At 37.2% G+C, this 21,649-nt stretch overlaps 2 protein-coding genes across 2 annotated transcripts in view; one reads left to right on the top strand and one right to left on the bottom strand.

Moving 5' to 3' along the window:
* Positions 1-11,206, top strand: part of DERA (deoxyribose-phosphate aldolase) — a 358,665-nt gene extending 347,459 nt beyond the window's left edge. The window contains exon 10 of the transcript XR_010135729.1: positions 7,847-11,206. The gene's annotated coding sequence lies outside the window, so the exon portion shown is untranslated. The remainder of the gene's footprint in view (positions 1-7,846) is intronic.
* Positions 1-21,649, bottom strand: part of SLC15A5 (solute carrier family 15 member 5) — an 89,166-nt gene that overhangs the window by 65,731 nt on the left and 1,786 nt on the right. Inside the window, exons 2-3 of the mRNA XM_063712047.1 lie at positions 18,295-18,517; positions 3,405-3,574 (exon numbers count right to left, since the gene is read on the bottom strand). Of these exons, the coding sequence (XP_063568117.1) occupies positions 3,405-3,574; positions 18,295-18,517 (393 nt within the window). The remainder of the gene's footprint in view (positions 1-3,404; positions 3,575-18,294; positions 18,518-21,649) is intronic.

A 21,649-nucleotide genomic window follows, 5' to 3' on the forward strand; every position in this document is an offset into this window, starting at 1 on the left:
GAGGAGGAATTAGTGTTTAGTGGGTATACGGCTTTAGTGTTGCAGCAAGATGAAAAAGTTCTAGAAATCCATTGCATAACAATATGAATATACTTAACACTACTGAACTGTACACTTAAAATGATTAAGATGGTTTATTTCACTTAATACAGTGTCTTCCAGTTCTACTCGTGTTGCTGCAAATGACAGGATTTCATTCCTTTTTATGGCTGAATAGTATTCCATTGTGTATAGATACCACATTTTCCTTATTCATTCATTTGTTGTTGGATGCCTAGACTGATTCCATATCTCAGCTACTGTGAGTAGTGCTGCAATAAATATGTGGGTGAAAATGTCTCTGATGTATTGATTTTCCTTTGGATAAATGAATGAAACTGCAAGACATTATGTTAAGTGAAATAAGCCAAGAGAAAGTTAAACATTGCATGTTCTCATTTACATGTGGAAGCCAGAAAAAGCTGATCTCAAAGAAGTAAAACGTAGAACAGAGGATATTAGAGGCTGGGAAGCATAGGGGAAAGGGAGAGATTTATTAAGTGACACAAAATTATAGCTAGGTAGGAGGAATACATATTAGTGTTCTATACCACTGTAGGATGACTATAGTTAACAATAAAATATTATGTAGTTTTAGATAGCTAGAAGAAGGATATTGAATTTTCCCAACACAAAGAAATGATGTTTGAGATGATGGATCTGCCAATTACCCTGATGTGATTAGTATACATTATAGGTATTGAAACATCACTATGTACCTCATAAATATGTACAATTATTATTATCAGTTAAAAGCTACAGTAAATAGTCCTGATAGCTGAATGCCTGAGCTGAAAATTACATGTTCATCTTATACACTCAGAAAAAAAACGATAAAGATGGTAAATTTTATATTATGTGTTTTTTTTACCACAATAAATACCACAACCCTATAGAAAAGTTGAACTAGAGACATGAACAGGTAATTCACTGAAAAAGAAATTCAAAATGCTCTAAGGCAATGAAAAGATGCTCACCTCTTCTCAAAATAAGAAAAATGCAAATTTAAACCACAGCAAGATACCATTTTCCACCCTCAAATTGGCAAAAATCCCAAAGTTTGACAATATACTTTGTTTGAGAGGCTGTGGGGAAAAAGGCATTCTTGTACATTTTTGGTAGAAATACAAAATAGTGCCACAACCACTATAGAAAGGAATTTGGCAACGTATAGAAAAATTATATATGGACTTACTTTTGATTTGGCAATATTACTTCTAGGAATCTATCCTAAAGATATACTGGCAAAAAAGAAAAGCAAAGAGAAACATGCACCAAGCTATTTGTTAGAATCTACTTAATATGGCAAATGTAAAAAAACAACCCAAATGTCTATCCATATGGGACTGGTAAAATAAATGATAGTTTGTTACACGATGAATATACAATTATAAAACGATCCCTAAACTATACTAAGTAAAAAAAAAAGCAAGTGAGAAAAGTGTGTATTATATGTTATTTCTTACATCAAAAGGGCAGAAAATATATATGCCTACATGCACCCACACATATTTTAATATTTGCATTTATTTAAAAAAATGGAAGGATAATCCATAAAACAAAGGAAGCAATGAAAACCAGCAAGAGGCTTATCTGAACGACTAAGGTACCAACATGAAGGGGACTTCACTGTCCAAATACGGAAACAAATTTGAGAATCACTAGCTGTAGTAGATTGAAATACATAAAAAACGCTTAAGAGCATAAATTCGTAATCATAGTTTTTTTTTAAAAGAAATCCTAATTGTAATAGCAGAATGTTGAAATTCAACTCAATAATTTGCAAATCTGTAGATAGAAGGAAATAATTAAATGTTTATCTTCTTTTTATTACATATACTATACCTCAATGTAACTAGCTGATGAGGAGATACTTGTCTTTATGAAACTGTTTCAGCTAGTAAAACAGGAGGAAATATAGAATATAATCACCTTGCAATCCTCAATAAAATATTGGATTTGGGCAAAAATCATCAATGAATGCTAACTCTCCGAAAACAGACATTATGCCTCTTAATTAAAGTACATAATGCCACCTATGAAGAAATTTGACCAAAATAAAATCTGAATCTGCAAGTATCTAGGTCTATTAGAAGATTTACAGGAAATACAGAGGGAAAGCACTATGCGGATGCAATTCACAAAATCCTGACTATGGGAAATGCTCTAAGAAATGTTAAGATTTCTTTTAAAAAAATAATAAATTAGGGGCCGGGCGCAGTGGCTCACGCCTGTAATCCCAGCACTTTGGGAGGCTGAGGTGGGCGGATCACGAGGTCAAGAGATCGAGACCATCCTGGCTAACACGAGGAAACCCCCTCTCTACTAAAAATACAAAAAATTAGCTGGGCGTGGTGGCGGGCGCCTGTAGTCCCAGCTACTCGGGAGGCTGAGGCAGGAGAATGGCGTGAACCCGGGAGTCAGAGCTTGCAGTGAGCCGAGATCGTGCCACTGCACTCCAGCCTGGATGACAGAGAGAGGCTCCGTCTCAAAAAAAAAAAAAAATAAAATAAATAAATAAAAATAATAATAATAATAATAATAATAATAAATTAAATAGAGACAGAGATGCATGGGGAATATAGATAGATAGATAGATAGATAGATAGATAGTTTCTGGACATATCTGGCATTTGGAATGTTTAAACCTTTTTTGGATTTGATTTGAACAAACTATAAAACAAAAAAATACAAATTTCAAAAAGGAAACAATCAGGGAGATTTTAACAGTGACTAGATATTTGATGGTATGAAGAAATTTTCTTCCTCCACAAACACATATGTGGGTGTGTGTGACAGAGAGAGAGAGATTGATAATGACATTGTGGTTATGTTTTTCAAATGGAATTTAACTTTTATGTATGCATACACCTACATAATATATTACATATAAATAAATATAACAAAATACAAGAATAAGAAATGCTATAATATTTAGTTTTTGCTTGAAAATTACCCAGGTGAGAAGAAGAAAAAGTGAGTGAAGATGAGTTGATAATTGCTGAAGCTCAGAGCTACCTAGGTGAGGTTCATGTATAATCTTTATCTACTTTTGTTTATGCTTAAGATATTCCATTATTAAAACTTTTTCAACCAGGGAAAAAAAGGAAGATGGGGAGAAGAGGAATCTCTACCTCTCAAATTTTCATTGGGTCTAAATCTTGCCATTAGAATCCCATTGCAAAGAAGCAGTCTTAATTTTTACTTAAAAATATTCTTGCAGACCATTGCTTTTTCAAGGGTAGTAACTGAAACAATTTCCAAATTCTGAGTTGAAAGAGAAGTTATAAAGAATCAAAGAGAAAGGAGATCTGTCAAGAAAACAGTATAAACCCAGAAATTAATGTAATGCATAATTTACTTACGTTTTTCTGACTGATAAATTAGGTTGTAGTATATCATATGAAGAGTTATCAGAGCCATAAGCGTAGACATAAAAGGAATAAGTGAAACAAGGGCCCAGGCCTGTGAGTGCTGGATGTAAGATATTCCCAGAAACACAATAGTTGCATTTAGGTTCATGAGCCAATAAAACCTGGGGTATACAGACAGACAAAAATAAAAATACCATTGAATTGCTTTAGATAACTATTGCTAATTTGAATGCTTCTAATCAAATGTAAACTACCAAATGATGGCATGTTAACTGAACCCAGTTTTGCAAATATTGTTTATCAGATTTCTTAACAAGTATATAAACATCAGCCCTGACTTACCAGTTTCATTATCTTTGTTTTATCCTTGTTTAGAATTGATATAGAAAGAAGGTGCTCTCTTTCATCTAAACCAGAGGTTGGCAAAATTTTTCTATAAAGGGCTGAATAGATAGTAAATATTTTAGGCTTTGCAGGCTCTGTAGCACTGTGGTGCTAAAGAAGCTATAGACAACACTTAATCATTCAAATACCCCTAATGAAACTGGAAAGATTAAAAAGTTAATCCTTCCTGTATGTTCCAGTTTTCAAAGTATAGGAAAACACAAATACTCAGAAATATCTGGGTTATACTTAGAATAGCCTGTAACTGAAGAAATGAGTGACATTTGAATAAAACTTTCATTTTTCTTCCCAATGATTAGTATCACAGAGAGGTACCTACCCCAGTAGTCTGGTTTGCAAGTTCTGGGAAAATCATCTCTACCTCTCAACCTTTCACTGGGTATAAATCTTGCCATTAGAATCCCATTGCAAAGAAGAGATCTTAACTTTTACTTAAAAAATTGAGGTAAAATTAAATACAATAAAATTTACTCATTTACATATATAACTTATATACATATTAGTTTTTTTAAGTGTTGCAGTTGTGCAAGCCTTAGTACACTTACACTATCATTAAAATTTTAGATAAGCCTTAGTACACTTACACTATCATTAAAATTTAAAGGGCTTATGTGATTAGATGAGACCCACCCAGTATAATCTGGGCTCTGATCAACTCAAATCAACTGATGAGAAACCTCAATTATCTCTGCAAAATCATTTCACCTTTGCCATATAACATAATTAGAGGAGTGATATCCCATAATCTTTCCCATATTCTATTGGTTAGAATCGGGTCACAGGTTGTGCCCACGCTCAGGGGGATGGGTCTAAACAAGAGTGTGGTTCACTGGGGGTCATCCTGGGGCATGTCCGTCACATCTTCTTTTTCTTTTTCTTTTCTTTCTTTCTTTCCTTTTTTTTTTTTTTTTTTTTTTTTGCGACAAGGTCTTACTCTGTCACCCAGGCTGGAATGCAGTGGTGCAATCATGGCTCACTGCAGCTTTGACCTCCCAGGCTGAAGCAATCCTACTGCCTCAGCTTCTCTCGAGTAGCTGGGACCACAAGCACGCACTAACATACCTGGTAATTTTTTTTTTTATTTTTAGTAGAGATGAGGTCTCACTGTGTTGCCCAGGCTGCACATCTTCTGATTCCTCTCTCCTGTCCTCTCCTCTCCTGTCCTCTCTTCTCCTGTCCGCTCCTCTCCTCTCCTCTCCTCTCCCCTCCCCTCCCCTTTTCTTTTTCCTTTCCTTCATTCTTTCCCTCCCTCCTTTTCTCCCTCACTCCCTCCCTCTCTTCCCTCCTTCCTTCCTTCCTTCTTTCCTTCCTTCCTCCCTCCCTCCCCTGCTTCCTCCCTCCTTCTTTCCCTTATTTCCCTCTATTTCTTCTAAGTAAAAGGAGAAATGCAGACAACAGGTAGAACTGGCTATGGAAAGGGAATATTGAAGGTTTGAGAAGAAAGAAAATGTTTAGAAACAGTAATCTGAAGGAGAAGGAGAGAAATTGGGCATCATATACTTGCTAGGCAATGATAAGGAACCAGTTTGGTGGTCATGAACTTAGTGTGATCATAGTATAATTTTGCATTTTTCTCAGACTTGTCGCTGTGTGAGTACAATAATGGAATACGTGGAGAGTTGAATTTTAACTAAGATTATTTCCTCCATCACACAGGAGAGTATGACAAAGTAAGCTGGTGGGATGGGGAGGGAAAAATAATTGAAGACATGGAATATTATTGCTAATTAATTGGAGACTAGCCTTGCTGCATACTTTCTGGTTGGGAGTGGAGGCTCAACTCCCTGCTGTACCCAGATGACACCGCCCAGGGGGATAAATTAGAGCACTTCCAGTTTCTGCTGGGCAGGAGATCAAAGACAAGCTCCTCACTTGGCCTCAGCACCACCACCCGACTTGGGAATCAGAGTGTTCCTGTCTGATTCTCTGAGTGTTTATGTAAAATATTAAATCTTGCTCATGTCTGCTGAAACTATTAGGCCAGCAATATGCAGGGTAGGCAGCGTTTTTAATAGTGTTTGGCTAGAGAAGGACAGATATTGTCAAAAATATTTTCTCTTATATTAGTCTACCTTTTCCCTAGTACTTTAGGTAAGGGGAGCAGGACATTTTTTTGGAGCTGCCCATTGCTTGCCACACCTCAGCTCTTACCCATCTGTACCTGGTTCCAGGTTCTAAGTTTCTCCGTAGCCCCACTGATAACAAAAAGAAAACCCAGGAAATTCATTATTGTCCTTCTTCAAGTTCAAAGGCCCCTAGGAAGAGATTGTCTTCTTTCCACCTTTTGGAATCTCCCTACGTTCGTTTGTTGTGTTAAGTTCGGGTTTTTTCAATGTAAGAAGTACCCGGGAGAAATAGGGCTCTTCTCATATTGGCTAATACTGGAAATCCTCTATTTTTTTTTTTTTATCGGGTAGTTTCTTTTCCTATCATTGATTTGTCAAAGGTCTTCATATATTTTGGATGCATGTCATCTGTCAGATACATGTTCTACAAATGTTTTCTTATAATATGGAGTTTTCCTTTTCATTTTCTCAATGATATCTTTTGATGAGAAAAAGTTTAAAATTTTAATAAATTTTAGTCTATCAATTTTTATCTTTATTGGTTCATACTTTTTGTGTCCCGTGTAAAGAATACTTTCTAAGCCTAAGTCACAAGTATTTTCCCCTGTGTTTTTTTTTTTAAAAAATCACTTTTATGGGTTTTGATCTCATATAAAGTTAATAATGTAATTTGAATTAATTTTTAGTAGAGTGTCATGGGGTAATTATTTCCTATATGGATATTCAGTTATTACAATACCATTTATTGAGAAGATGATCTTTTCCTCAATGATCGTTTAACACTTTTGTTGAAAATCAATTGACCATACAAATGGAGGTATATTTTCTGACTCTCAGTTCTGTTCCACTAATCTATCCTTACGCCAATACCATACTGTTTTGGTTACTGTTACTTTCTGTTCTCTTGTTGTTGTTTTTTTTTTTTTTTAAAGAGCTTTATTGAGATATAATTGAGATGCAATAAACTGCATATATTTGAAGTGTGCAATTTTATGTTTTGAATATGTATGTACACACAAAATAATTACCACATTCAAGATAACAAACATATCCATTGCTTCTAAAGCTCAGTCATATCCCTTTGTCATCCTTCCGCTTACCCCTTCTCATTTCCCCTTCCTCATCTCTAGGCAACCACTGATCTTTTTTCTGCCACTATAAATTAGTTTGCAATTCATAGATTTTTAAAAAAAGATATTAAATTATCTGTATTTTTTAATCTGGCTTCTTTCACTTAGCATAATTATTTTGAGATTCATCCATGTTAGTATATTTATCTGTACCCATTCCTCTCTGTTGCCAAGTACTATTCCATTATGTAAAGGTACCACTGTTTGTTTATGCATGTATCTGTTAATAGACATTTTTCAGCTTATTGCTATTACAAATAATGCTGTTAGGAACGTTCATATACAAGCCTTTGAACAGACATAGACGTTAATTTCTCTTGGTTAAAACCTAGGAGTGTAATGACTAGGTGATATGATAGATGTATATTTAATATTTTAAGAAAATTTCAAATAGTTTTTAAGTAGTTGTAACATTTTTACATTAACACAACATGTGTATGAGAGTTCTAATCTCTTCATATTCCTGCCAAAACTTGGTATAGTGCGTGTGTACTGATATATCATTGTGGTTTTATTTTGCATTTCCCTAATGACTAATGATATTGAGCATCTTTTCATGTGCTTATTGACCATCTGCATATCTTCTTTGGTGAAATTTCTGTCCTTATGTATTCTGGCTATAAGTCCTTTCTCAATTATGTGATTTGTAAGTATTTTCTCCCAGTCTGTGGCTTGTCTTTTCATTCTATTAAAAGTGTCTTTTGAAATGCAGAAATTCTTAATTGTGATGAAGTCCTATTATAATTTTTTTTCATGGATCGTCCTTTTAGAATTGTTTCTCAGAAATCATTGCCTAAACTGAGGTCAGAAAACTTTTCTCCCTCTCTTTCAGAGAAGAAATCTGAACTTGGAGAACTGAAATGACTCATCCAAATTCACACAGCTGTGTTGCTTGTAGAGCTATGAGCAGAAGCCATCATCCTGGTACAGGGCTAATTGGGCTAAATATCCTGTTAATACTTCTTTCTGCATCTTTGCAGTATCAATTTCATGACACTATCATTTTCTTGTTAATCCAGCCTTTAACATTTGAAATTACCTTTCATTCCTCTCATCACATTTTATATATCAATCATTAACTGTAAATGTTGTCCTGCCTCTTCAGACTGGTAGTCCAAAGACATGAGTTAGAGTCACAAAATCTGAAAATCACATGGTCTGTGATCTTCTACTCTCTGGAATTTTAAAAATTGGAATCATACCCTCTAAACAAGGTTTTTTGGTAAGAATTTTAATGAAGAACATTAAATGAAGAACATGGATTATAACTACATGGTGCTAAGCAAATGTCGTCATCATCAAATGTTCATTTTTCTCCAACCCTGATTTCAGGAACAAAAAAAGCAGTGAAGTTGGAACATAGTGAGTGATATGGTTTGGCTCTGTGTCCCCATCCAAATCTCAACTTGTAGCTCTCATAATTCCCTCATGTTGTGGGAGGGACCCAATCAGAGATGATTGAATCATGGGGGTGGGTCTTTTCTGTGATGCTCTCGTAATAGCAAATGGGTCTAACAAGATATGATGGTTTTAAAAATGGGAGTTTCTCTGCACAGCTCCCTCTTTGCCTGCTGCCATCTATATAAGATGTGACTTGCTCCTCCTTGCCTTCTCCCATGATTGCGAGGCCTCTCCAGTCATGTGTAACTGTAAGTCCAGTTAAACCTCTTTCTTTTGTAAATTGCCCAGTCTCAAGTATGTCTTTATCAGCAGTGTGAAAGCAGAATAATACAGTAAATTGGTACCAGTAGCATGGGGCACTGCTGAAAAGATAGCTGCAAATGCACAAGTGACTTTGGAACTGGGTAACAGGCAAAGGTTGGAACAGTTTGGAGGGCTCAGAAGACAGGAAAATGTGGGGAAGTTTGGAATGCCCTGGAGACTTGTTGAATGGCTTTGACCAAAATGCTGATAATGACATGGACAATGAAATCCAGGTTGAGGTGGTCTCAGATGGAGATGAGAAACTTGGAAACTGGAGCAAAGGTGACTCTTGTTATGTTTTAGCAGAGACTGGCACCATTTTGCCCCTGCCCTAGAGATTTGTGGAACTTTGAACTTGAGAGAGATGACTTAGGGCATCTGGCAGAAAAAATTTCTAAGCAGCAAAGCATTCAAGCGGTGACTTGGGTGCTGTTAAAGGCATTCAGTTTTATAAGGGAAGCAGAGCATAAAAGTTTGGAAAATTTGCAGCCTGACAATGCAATAGAAAAGAAAATCCCATTTTCTGAGGAGAAATTCAAGCCTGCTGCAGAAATTTGCATAAGTAACAAGGAGCCAAATGTTAATCCCCAAGACAATGGGGAAAACGTCTCCAGGGCATGTCGGAGGTCTTCATGGCGCCCCTCCCATCACAGGCCCAGAGTTCTAAGAGGGAAAAATGGTTTTGTGGGCCAGGCCTAGGGTCCCTGTGCTGTGTGTAGTCTAGGGACTTGGTGCCCTGTGTCCCAGTTGCTCCAGCCATAACTAAAAGGGGCCAAGGTACAGCTCGGACTGCTGTTTCAGAGGGTAGAAACCCTAAGCCTTGGCAGCTTCCATGTGTTGTTGAGCCTGTGGGTGCACAGAGGGCAAGAACTGGGGTTTGGGAACCTCCACCTAGGTTTCAGAAGTTGTATGGAAACGCCTAGATGTCCAGGCAGAAGTTTGCTGCAGGGGTGGGGCCCTCTTGGACAATCTCTGCTGGGGCAGTGTGGAACAGAAATGTGGGATCATAGCCCCCACACAGAGTTCCTACTGGGGCACTGCCTAGTGGAGCTGTGAGAAGAGAACCACTGGCCTCCAGACCCCAGAATGGTAGATTCACTGACAGCTTGCACCGTGTGCCTGGAAAAGCAGCAGACACTGAATGCCAGCCTGTGAAGGCAGCTGGGAGGGAAGCAGTACCCTGCAAAGCCACAGGGGCAGAGCTGCTGAAGACCATGGGAACCCACCTCTTGCATTAGCATGACCTAAATGTGAGACATGGAGTCAATGGAGATCATTTGGAGGTTTAAGATTTGACTGCCCTGCTGCATTTTGGACTTCCATTGGGCCTGTAGCCCCTTTGTTTTGGCTAATTTCTCCCATTTGGAATGGCTATATTTACCCAATACCTCTACCCCCATTATATCTAGGAAGTAACTAACTTGTTTTCAATTTTACAGGCTCATAGGTGGAAGGGACTTGCTTTGTCTCAGATGAGACTTTGGACTGTGGACTTTTGAGTTAATGCTGAAATGAGTTGATACTTTGGGGGACTGTTGGGAAGGCATGATTGGTTTTGAAATGTGAAGATATGAGATTTGGGAGGGGCCAGAGGCAGAATGATATTGTTTGGCTCTGTGTCCCCATCCAAATTTCATTCTGTAGCTCCCATATTTTCCATATGTTGTGGGAAGGACCAGGTGGGAGATGATAGAATCATGGGGGCAAGTCTTTCCCATGCTGTTCTCATGATAGTGAATAGGTCTTACAAGATCTGATGGTTTTAAAAAGGGGAGTTTCTCTGCACAAGCTCTCTCTTCGCTTGCTGCCATCAGTGTAAGACATGATTTGCTCCTCCTTGCCTTCCACCATGATTATGAGGCTTCTCCAGCCACGTAGAACTGTAAGTCAAATTAAACCTCTTTATTTTGTAAATTTCCCAGTCTTGGGTATGTCTCTATCAGCAGCATGAAAATGGACTAATACAGTGATTAAAGGATGAAATATTAGAAGAAAAGATAAAGCAGGAAGTATGGTCCAGGTCATTTAGGGCCTTGAAGTTCATGGCAAGAAGTTTGGATTTTATTTTCAGTGCATTGGGAAGTCATTTGAAGGGAATCAAACAGGGGGCTCATATGATCTTGTTTTCAGTGGAAAGATTATTGTGTCAGCTCCATGAATTGCAGATACAGCAAGGTAGGGAGAAAATCACAGCTGTTGTAGCAAGGTATGGAGAAAATCACAGCTGTTGTGAGTCTGGATGAGAGCTAAGAGCAAACTGGGCCATGGCGGTAGCAAAGGAAAGAGATAGAAGTGGATACATACGTGATATGTGTTTGGAAAGATGTGTCAAGTTGAGCTAGTCTCCTCACTGTCCCAGAAACAGACCCACTCGTGTTTGTCTCCTTAACTTGTCCTATTTCTTGGCTTGCCCTGTCTCACTTTCAAAGTCCTATATTCAGTCTCTTTTCCTTCATTAAATACTTTCTTGAATATTCTGCTTGTTCTCTTCTGTAAACTTTTTTTTTTTGAGACATTATCTCACTCTGTTGACCAGGCTGGAGTGCAGTAGCATGACCTTGACTCACTGCAGCCTTGATCTCTTGGGCTCAAGTGATCCTCTTGCCTCAGCCTCCCGAGTAGCTGGCACCACAGGTGCACACCACCATGCCTAGCTAATTTTTTTTTGTATTTTTTGTAGAGATGGGGTTTTGCCATTTTGCCCAGGCTGGTCTTGAACTCCTGAGCTCAAGCAATCCACCCGCTTTGGCCTCCCAAATTGCTGGGACTAGAAACATGAGCCACTATACACAGCTTCTTCTCTGAACTTCTAAAGCAAATACTCTTCCTTCAATTATTTCATTTTTGTCAATTTTGCTTTTCATTTATAGATTGTGAAGCTCCTTGATGGTAAGATTTTATTCTTTATTTTGTTATCTCCATGAGACCTAGCACAGTACCAGGTTCAAAATAAATGGAGATTAAATAACAGATTAATAATATGGCATCTCATAAAATTCAATTAATCAAACAAACACAACATAAAAAAACTAAAACCTCTCAATAATTGGCCTAGAAAGTAATAGAACATCGAACGTGATCACATTGATTTACAAACTGATTTACTGTGATCCACTAAATGTATTTATCATAAGGTAGGTGAGGTACAAAAAGTTATAATTTTCTAGGACAACTGGGTGGAGTCCCTAGGCTCAGACATGGGTTGTCCTTTCTTGCCGCTGCAAGCCATACACTTGACTTGTGGCTGTAGCAACACAGAGAATCTGGAGCCAAAAGCACTGTTACAGTGCCTTTAGTCTTTAGGAAACTCTTTTTAAAATGTTAAGCATTGTTGCGAAAATCTCAGAGAACACTGTGTGACTCTTCAGTATACCACATGGTGATGTAAACTGCATTGCTCTAAAGAGGGTCAAGGAAAATTACAATTATTCCAAGACTTCAATCTTGTGAAATGTAGTTAGAAACCAAAAATTATAGTACTGAATATCTATGTCTAGGAAGAGATTTTACATGAAGTACTAAATTAACAAATGCCACCCAACATATTTGACTGTGTAATTTTCTGAAAGAATTACCTAGTACAGGCATGTTTTATATATGTCTTTGTTGATCCATGGACAGGACAAGCCACAGATAATTAAGGATGAAATTGTATATGTATCATTTTTAAAAAAAAAAAGAAATAAAAACCCACAGTCTTCAAACTTACCATTAAGACTCCTTTCATCTCATAGCTTACTAGCAAATTGAATTTATAAAGCACCTCTCACACAAAAAGTCAGAGAGCAAAGCACTAAAGCAAAACAAATACCAGTGATTAAGGAAAATTGAAAGCGACAGTAAAAATATGTTTCTTTAGTCTACTTTTAAATACAGACTGGGAACTGCAAATAATTGGGAGTATATATAAGTGGTAATTTTTTTGTCTTCATGCTTGTACAGTATTGAATACAAATGAGAAAAAATTGTTGCTGCAAAACTCAGCAATCCTTATGAGATTATTTTAAACATTCGCTTAATTTAGTAATAAATTTAAATTACTCAAATATTTTGTCATTTCTTAGACTGGCCAGTTTTGATGTGCTTCGTGTTTACTTTGGTGATTTGAAGAGAAATTATTTAAAATGGTGTTTCCTAACCTGAGACAGTATCAAAGAAAGAAGGCAAATTTTCTGTAAGTTTCAGGTCTTCATAGCATTAGTATACCGTTTAAATATTCCAGAGAAAGTATTTTATTCTACACTGATCAATATTCAGATAATTTTTCAGGGGATTTGTGACTCTTCAATGGGATAAAACTGAACTGTTTAGAGGAGTCAGTGAAATAAAATACATGGGCACCGATTTCATGGTGGATGGCTGTTGTCAATCATTGCTTCTTTTAGCATAACCATTGGCCACTGAAGTACTTCAAAAAATATTCTGGCAGCCAAATATTTGGAGAAAGAAGGGGAAAATAGAAACTTTAGAGTTCCTTTTTATCTGTAAATACATATGTTTTTTTCCAGCAGAGCTGTTAAAGACAATTTAATAAAATATTGATTTTGGTAGCTAGACATTAGGATTGAAGAAGTTAAGTTTTTAATTTAAAAATTTGGGGTACTGCTTTACTCTCTCTCCCAAGCTCTCCCTACCTCTCTTACTCTTTAACCTGTTTCATTCCCTTTCTGTCCTTTCCCATTCCCTCTCCCTCCTTTCCCATTCCCTCATTCTTTTGCCAACAACCCCCGCCCACCCCCAACCTTTTTTTTTTTTTTTTTTTTTTTTTTGAGATAGGGTCGCACTCTGTCACCCAGGCTGGACTGGTGCAGGGTGTTCATAGCTCACTGTAATCTCAGCCTCCTGAGCTCAAGCGATTCTTCTGCCTCAGCCTCTCAAGTACATGCGACTACAGGCTCACCCCACCATGACTGGCTAATTAAAAAAATTTTTTTTTTTGGTAGAGATGGGGTTACTCAGGCTTGTCTCGAACCCCTGGCCTTGAGTGATCCTCCTGCCTAGGTCTCCCAGAGCCTAGGGATTCAGGTGTGAGCCACCATGCCTGGCCAACACTCTAATTTTAACAGTTGTCCTGACTCATGTACCTTTCAAGCTTAAAAGAGAACATGCGCCAGGTTCTGTGGCTCACGCCTGTAATGCCGGCACTTTGGAGGCCAATGTGGGTGGACTGCCTGAGCTCAGGGGTTCGAGACCAGCCTGGGCAACATGGTGAAACCCCATCCCTACTAAAATGCAAAAAAATTAGCTGGTGTGGTGGTATGCACCTGTAGTCCGAGCTACTTGGGAGGCTGAGGCAGGAGAATTGCTTGAACCCCAGAGGTGGAGGTTGCACTGAGCTCAGATCGCAAAGGTAAAGAAGGAAGTGCTTGTTGTTATTAGGGTGAGTGGGTAGCATTTGTTAAACTTGGCTAGAGCCAGTGCAAATAGAATTTGGGAAGGTCTGGTGATTTTTTCAAAGCTATTTACAAGCTACTACTCCTGAGCATGCAACTCAAAGGACATTTTGAGTATTAATAAGATTATTTCATGAACTGCTTTGATTTTGTTTGCTGAAATGTACCTTATAAATTATGAGTTTACGATTGAAGAATATATGTAGATTTATATTTTTTTCTTTCTCTTTTCAGAATTATGTTGAATTTCTCAATCAGGTAGATTTTTAAATGTGATGATAATTGCTATAAAATTGTCAGAAAGTTCCAAAGCAGTCTGAAACACAGTAGTGGGTTCAATCAATGATAGTTTCATTTCCATTCAAAGGCATCACTAGACTTTCCTTATGGCTCTGGAATTGTTTTCAAACTTTGATTGTTCTTCTGAATCACCTGAAGTACCTGATATGGTAGGAATATTTGTGTCCCCTCAAATTTCATATGTTGAAATCTTAACTTGGTATTAGGTGTCATACCTCCTATAACAATGGTATTAGGGAGCAGTGTATTTGGGAGGTGAGGCTTTTGATCATAGGGGTGGAGCCCTTCTGAATGGGATTAGTTCCCTTATAAAAGAGACCTCCGAGAGCTCCTTTGCCCTTTCCACTATGTGAAGACACAGTGAGAAGCCAGCAGTCTTACAGCCAGGAAGAGAACCCTCACCAGAACCCTGATCTCAGAATTCTGGCCTCCAGAGCTGTGAAAAATAAATTTCTATTGTTTATAAGCCAGTCAATCTATGCTGATTTGCTATTGCAGCCTGAATAGACTAAGACAGTACTTGTTTAAAATATGCATTTCCCACCTGTCCTCCCAGAAAATTCTGATCCAGGAGGTTTGAGGTGGGACCTGGGAAACATTTTCAACAAGGCTCTCAAGTGATAATTAAAATGAGCAACACTGCGTTAGAACAGTGGTTCTCAACTCTAATTGGGCAACTTTAAAAAATCCTGGTCTCTGGGTCCTACCTCTAACCAATGTAATCAGAATCTTTGGTGGCAGGACCCAGGCATTTGTACTTTTTAAAAAAGAATCCTCAGGTGGCTTTAATGTGCACCTAGGATTGACAATCATTGTTCTCAATGTTCTTGTGAATACTAAAATAGATTCTGGAAAAATGCTGTGGGATAATACATTTTTACCTCTAGTGCTTCCCTAAGATAAAATATATTTAATTTGAGTAAGTGTTAAAATCAGAATATTTCAGATACCATGTAGAGTCAATTTGAGTACCAGATACTCAACATTTCTGGGGTGAAAAAAGTCAGTCTCTAGACTTTTTTCAAGAACTTTACCAATATTCTATTTGGGCTTTTAATCATGTATATAATTCACGCTAGTAACCCCTTAGCAACAGACTGTGATATGCAGATAGGATGCAAATTATCAGGTAAAGAAAGTAGAGAAATGCAGAAGCAAGATTTGAGGTTAATTGTGGTAGAATTTAAAATTGTGGCCAGGAACAGACTTCATTATCCTCCTCCTTTTTGCTTACAGAAAAGAATCTGCACAGGTGTATTTACCTAGGTGATCTCCAGTATGGCAATTCTTAATTGTCCATCTCAGCTTTTGGAATATGTGGAAAGCCAGGCTCTGATCTGGATAATGACACAAGGATGTTGGCAGATTATTATGTCTCTTGATTTCAGGGAGTTTAGCTTTATTTTTGTAGTGAGGTGCATTAGTTGAGGAAGATCCAGTACCAGATGGTAATGTTGGCTGGGAGTGGTTTTCTCACCTACATTTGGCAGCTTTACTCGGAAGTGGTGCTTTCAGTGCCTGAGACTTCCAGTCTATGCTACTTAACATGATCATTGGGAAGCTTTAGGTGGTATAGAAGCAATGACACATCTCATTAAAGGTCCTGTAACTATGAACATCTGACATCTGTGCTGCAAATAGGACTGAATAAAGCCTTCAAGTGGTTACAGATTCAAGGGGTATGTTGTTTTTTAAAGGCACGGTTGAAATTCATTATATTTACCAGGCTTGTAATTTCTAGAGGCATTTTTGACTGGAAGACATAGATGACACATTAATAAACTGCTCCTTTCAAAGATGACCTCCTCCTAAATGGGTTCCCTCTTTCCCAGCATTTAGACAATGGTTTCAGCTGATGGCTTATCCATGATTTAGCACTAATCATAACAATAGCTATCATAATTTGAATACCTATAATATGCTACGATACTTTATATAGAAGTGATACAATAGCTCTCCAAGATATTCCCACTTTGTGGATGAGGAACCTGGGGCTGAGGAATTAAGGAACTTGCCAAAGACCACAAAGCTCCTAAGTGACAGAGCCAGGATTCTGCGAGCTGTCTGGTTGCCCAGTGGAGTCTCTGTCCATCTTGTCACCAGCCCCTGCACTGTGTACAGGAATGGAATCAGCATTCATTGCTATAATCTGCAGTAAGGTAAGTGAACATTCATAAAAGTTGGCCTGTAGTTTAGTATTTAAACTGGAAAAATAAAAAAAGGTAAGACAACCAGATTCAGCCTTCAAGGATCTTACCATCCAGTTCTTTTATCACATTAAAGAATAACAGCCTGATTCTTTATACACATTTCTAGATGCTTTAACTTTAAATTTTTAAAATACTGAGCTATTTAGTGAAATCAGAAAATAATTTTTAAAAATCTAAATATGTTCATCCTAAATTTGGCCTGGTTCCTTACAGCTGCAGAAATTCATTTTCACCCCATTCCCCATCCCCCTTCCTGAAGCCCTAAAGCACAAACCCAGTGGGAGTCCCCTCTGTTTCCCAAAGGAAATATTTCATTCATATAATGTCTCCTTTGTAATCAACACTGAGAAATGTCACTTTGATTAAACACAACTCTGAATGACTAAGACCACAGTACAATAAATTCTCCAGAGCTATCTTTCAGAACAACTGATTGCTCTCCAGTCTTAATCCTCCAGAGTCTTATTTAATCAAAATGATGTTGCTAATTAAGGATTAAAACCTCCGAATAGAATAAAAAAGAAGGATTTTTCTTTCTCCTTTGGGCAGGTCAAGGAGGCAGAATTTGCCGCAAGGAAGTAGAGTCCCTTCTACCTTTGGTAAGACTGCATTGTTCTCTGACATTAGGACTTAATCCAAAATAGGGCTGAGTGCTTTGTAATATTAATGTAATTGGAGAAAGAAAAAAGTGGAGCAAGAGAAAGAAAAAGAAAGAGAGAGAAAAGAGGAACTGCCTCGGATAGCTACTTATGCCTATACATATACATATAGACACTATTTACTCTAAAAATGGACAATGTAGCTCACATCTGTTTGACATCCCCTGATAGATAACAACAATAACAAAGAAGTTTTATACTAAATGCTTAACTACCCTCCCTCAAGATCCATATATTAATTTGTTTTCTTGAGTTTGTATTTGATAATATAAATTGTTTCCTTAAAAAACACAAAAACTGACGAACTCCATAAGAACTCATTGGGAGAGACAAAGATTCACAGGAAGGCTGTTTGATTTTCATGGAATATAAACTCTTTTAGGTGTTGGGAGCGAACTGGGTGAGAAACAGAGATGCTGGGTGATGCTTTAACAAATTGCAAAATACTTCTTTCATCTTTGCATCTTCTCTCTGCATTGGCCTAGAAATTTATAATCTCTGCCAAATTAGTCTATTACAATACAGACATACTAACAGCTACCATTTTTTGATCACTTACTATGTGCCAAGTTCTTTGCCAGCAATACACATGGTGTTACCTCTAATAAAACTAGAGAAGAGGTATTATCCCCCTTCAGAAATGAATAAACTGAAGTAGAGAATAAATGACTAGGTCAAGGTCAGTCAGCTTGTGTTAAGCAGAGTTCAGACTTCCACCCAGGTCTCTTTGGTTCCAAAGCCACGTTCTATTCTGCAGGACAAGGCACTTCAAATCTTTTTACCTGGAGGATAAATGTATCCGTGTGTGCTGGGAAGGTGCTGGTGAGCTGTACTGGTCTGCATGAGACTTAGAAGTTCCTGTGATTACTGACTGAATCATCATCACAGATTCATCACATCGTCACTTAGCCCAATTCATCACAAAGATTGAGCAACTACTACCCAAATGGCATCAGAAAGTAAACAGTGAGAACGGTCATAAGCCTCTTTTCTCTCCTAGCCAGTGCCACTTACCAGTTAAAAAAAGACATTGTTTTTTGTGATCCATACTCCTGAAGGCCAAAAGCACCCAGTGGACAGACGATGGCTCTTATGCCTCCGATGCCAAGGCAAATGCTCAGCAGTGCTACATAAAACAGCCTGTGCTGCTCTGTTTTTGGTATGTTGTTAACTGCATGGTAAGTGCCCAGATAGAAATCTTCCAAGGGAAAAGCCACCACAGATAACAAAGCAGTGCCTGTAGGTGGAGAAAAAAAAGAGTAAATGTAGCATAGAACAATTGGATCACCAAATCACATTTTAAACAGGATTTTTCCTCTGACAGTGGCATCATTTTGTGATTGTCGTATCCAAACATTTATGGTAGTCATTGCAATTTCAGGGATAGCCTGATGTTTTCTAATTGTAAAAATTTCCTTCAATATGTGTCTTAACTAATCCAGAGTTTTAGGGTTTTTTTTCTCCTCAAGCTTGAACTATGTTTTCTCTCAGAATATATGAGCAAATCATGTTTATTTTGCCAAAATTAAAATAACTCAGGAAAGCATTGTATAAAAAACGAAGCTGTTAGTATTCCCACCCCCAGAGAAAACCACTGTTAATAAAGGTTATTTGTTCTTAATCAATCGAGTGACAGAAAACACCATGATCTCAGACATCTCAGAAGCTTATTACCTAAAAGCTTTTAAGAAGAACATTCTCATAGTTAGAGGAGAACACAGCCTTTTTTTTTTCTTTCCTACTTCTGTTTCTCCTTGTAATGTCTTTCTTATTTCTCTTATTTCTCACACAGCTGGATGGAGCCTTCTTTGCCACAAACGGAGTTGAGAAGGCTGGGGACAGAGGAGTGTGAGTGGAAGGAGAGGGGACATAAAGTGACAAAAGAAGGTCGAGTATCCTTCTTTCTTCCACCTTGCAGGGACCACACTTGATGACTTTCCTTGTCTAATAAAAATTACTGTACAATTCCATGCTTTTGCTAAGCTCTTTATATTTTGCAAAGCATATGGACTATATTGTTTCATCTTGGAAAAACTTTGTGATGTGAGTGGATAGATTTTCTTATTCAATTTTTTTTTTTAAAGAAATAGGTTCAGTGAGATTAAGTGGCTTGCCCAATGTTATAAAGTAACCCAGTTGCAATCTCCCTCTTCTTGGACCTCCTACCATCAAGTAGTCAAATAAATTTTTTTTTTTTTTGGAAATAGCATTCCCCCCCATCAGATTACAAAAGTAATACATTCTTACTTCAGAAAATTTGAAAAATAGAGGAAAGCACTCAGAATAATACAAAAGGCCCGTAATCTCATGACTCAGAGATCATCTTTACATATATATATATTTTACTTTTATAAAATAAAATATTTTATAAATATATATATTTTACTTAAAAATATTTTACTTAAATATATAAATATATTTTACTTAAATAAATTGAGGTTTCACTGTTGATTTTTTTAATGTAACCAAATAATATGAACAATTTTTAAAATACCTTCATACTTTTCCAACATGATTTCTAGTGATGATGTGATATTCTAATCATAATGTGTTTTAAAATACCTTTTCAGTTATTTTAAGTGAATACCGTAAAATACCCTGACACATAATTTTTGTGCACATCTTTATTAGCCTAAGTTCTCAGTCAAAGGCATTCCTATTTTTATTGCTTCTTAATGCCACTGGCAAATGTTCTTTAACAATGCAACAAGTTAATCTCCTACCATCATTGTATGAGAAGATCTTCATTCATACTAGTTACCATCATTAATTTTTTTGTTTTGATGATTCGATTAGTGAAAAATGGCTCCTCCATGTTCGTTTTGCTCTTCATTTTATTAATTTGGCATTAATGTTATTTGGTATACATTTTTATACAGTTATTTCATGTGGTTTGTTTTCTCAATTAGATTATAAATTAGATTATAAATTCCTTACAGATAAAAATGTGGTCTAATGCTTCCATTTCCCCTACAGAGGCTTTCACAATGTAAAGAATATATGCCCTTAATAGCTATTTGGCAACAGATTCATTTACCATGAGGTGAGCCCTTTAAATTATTGAGTTTGAAATGTTCCCTTTTAAGGTTAGCGAGATATGAAACTAACTGCTCTCTTTCTACCACTTAGTCTTCTCTTCTGTAGGTGTCACATGAGGCCTGGCTAGACAAAGGGATATCCAAAGAGGAGGGACAGGACAACTATTTCATGCAGCAACTATTTACTTAGGAACAAGGCACTTTTAGTTTGAATGATATATTTGTGTAACTTAGGCACTTTACTTCCATCTTTTGAGAAAATGTCATAATAGGCTGATTGTGTTAAATCAAAACTTTATCCCTATCTGTTGTAAAATGACGCAGTAAAGAGACAAATCTATGACATATATGAAGAAAAGTCTCCTCTGTGATGTGTGCAATTGTGTATCTCATCATCAGTATACCTGCATTTAGTAGCTCTGTAGAAGCACCATGATGTGTCATATCCCCTGCCAGGTGGTGGGGGTCCACTGGCTCTTTTCTCCAGGATATGTTGAGTCCATCAGAGAAGTCAGCCATTCAGGTGGACAATTATATTATAAAGTTATGGATGCAATCGTATAAGTATTATATGGGTGTGGTTGAACACAGAGAAGCTAGCAACAAACACTATTTGGTTCTTGAAAGAATAGCAGGAGTTTTCCAATCATGGATAAGGGATGGAAAGATAAGGGAAGGTGATAATTTCAGTAAGAGAGAAGAGCATGTTTAAGATTAGAAAACTAGGGAAAGAGGCCAGGAGAAGTTAGCAAGGTTGGGGTTGCATGTTGAACAACAAGTCTGGAGAGGTGAACTTAGAATAGGTTGGTAAGGTTGTTGTATGCTAAATTAATAAATTTGGATTTAATTTTTTAGATAATAGAGCCAATGTAGAGATTTATTTGTTCAGGAATTCAGTGTTGTTGGTAGAATGGAGTATGAACTGGAGACTGATTGACAACTGGCAGCCAAGTAAGTAGGCCATTGGAATGGTCAAAAAGAAGAAAGCTGCATTTTTTCAGCTAGGGTAGTAGCAATTCAGACAGAAGACTTTTTTTATATATAACCTCTGATATTTAGTGACAGTTGGAATTTGATGGCAGCTGTAAGTGGAGGGCAACAAGGAAATAACTTTTAGTAAAAAAATGAATGGAGGTAGAGTTGACTTAAGTCTTTTGTTTGCCAAATTCCAAAGTTGGGATTTCCATCCTGTCTGATGACTGACCTCAGAATTTAGACTGATAGAAATTACCATGTTAAACAAGGATCCAACAAATGCTACTGGTGTGGCCTGTTACCAAGGTAAGCAGAGTAAATTAGTCTGGGATTTGCTTAAATGTCTTCTTATCAGA

This window comes from Pongo abelii, chromosome 10 (genome assembly GCF_028885655.2).
Source record: "Pongo abelii isolate AG06213 chromosome 10, NHGRI_mPonAbe1-v2.0_pri, whole genome shotgun sequence".
In the NCBI taxonomy this organism is placed as follows: Eukaryota; Metazoa; Chordata; class Mammalia; order Primates; family Hominidae; genus Pongo; species Pongo abelii.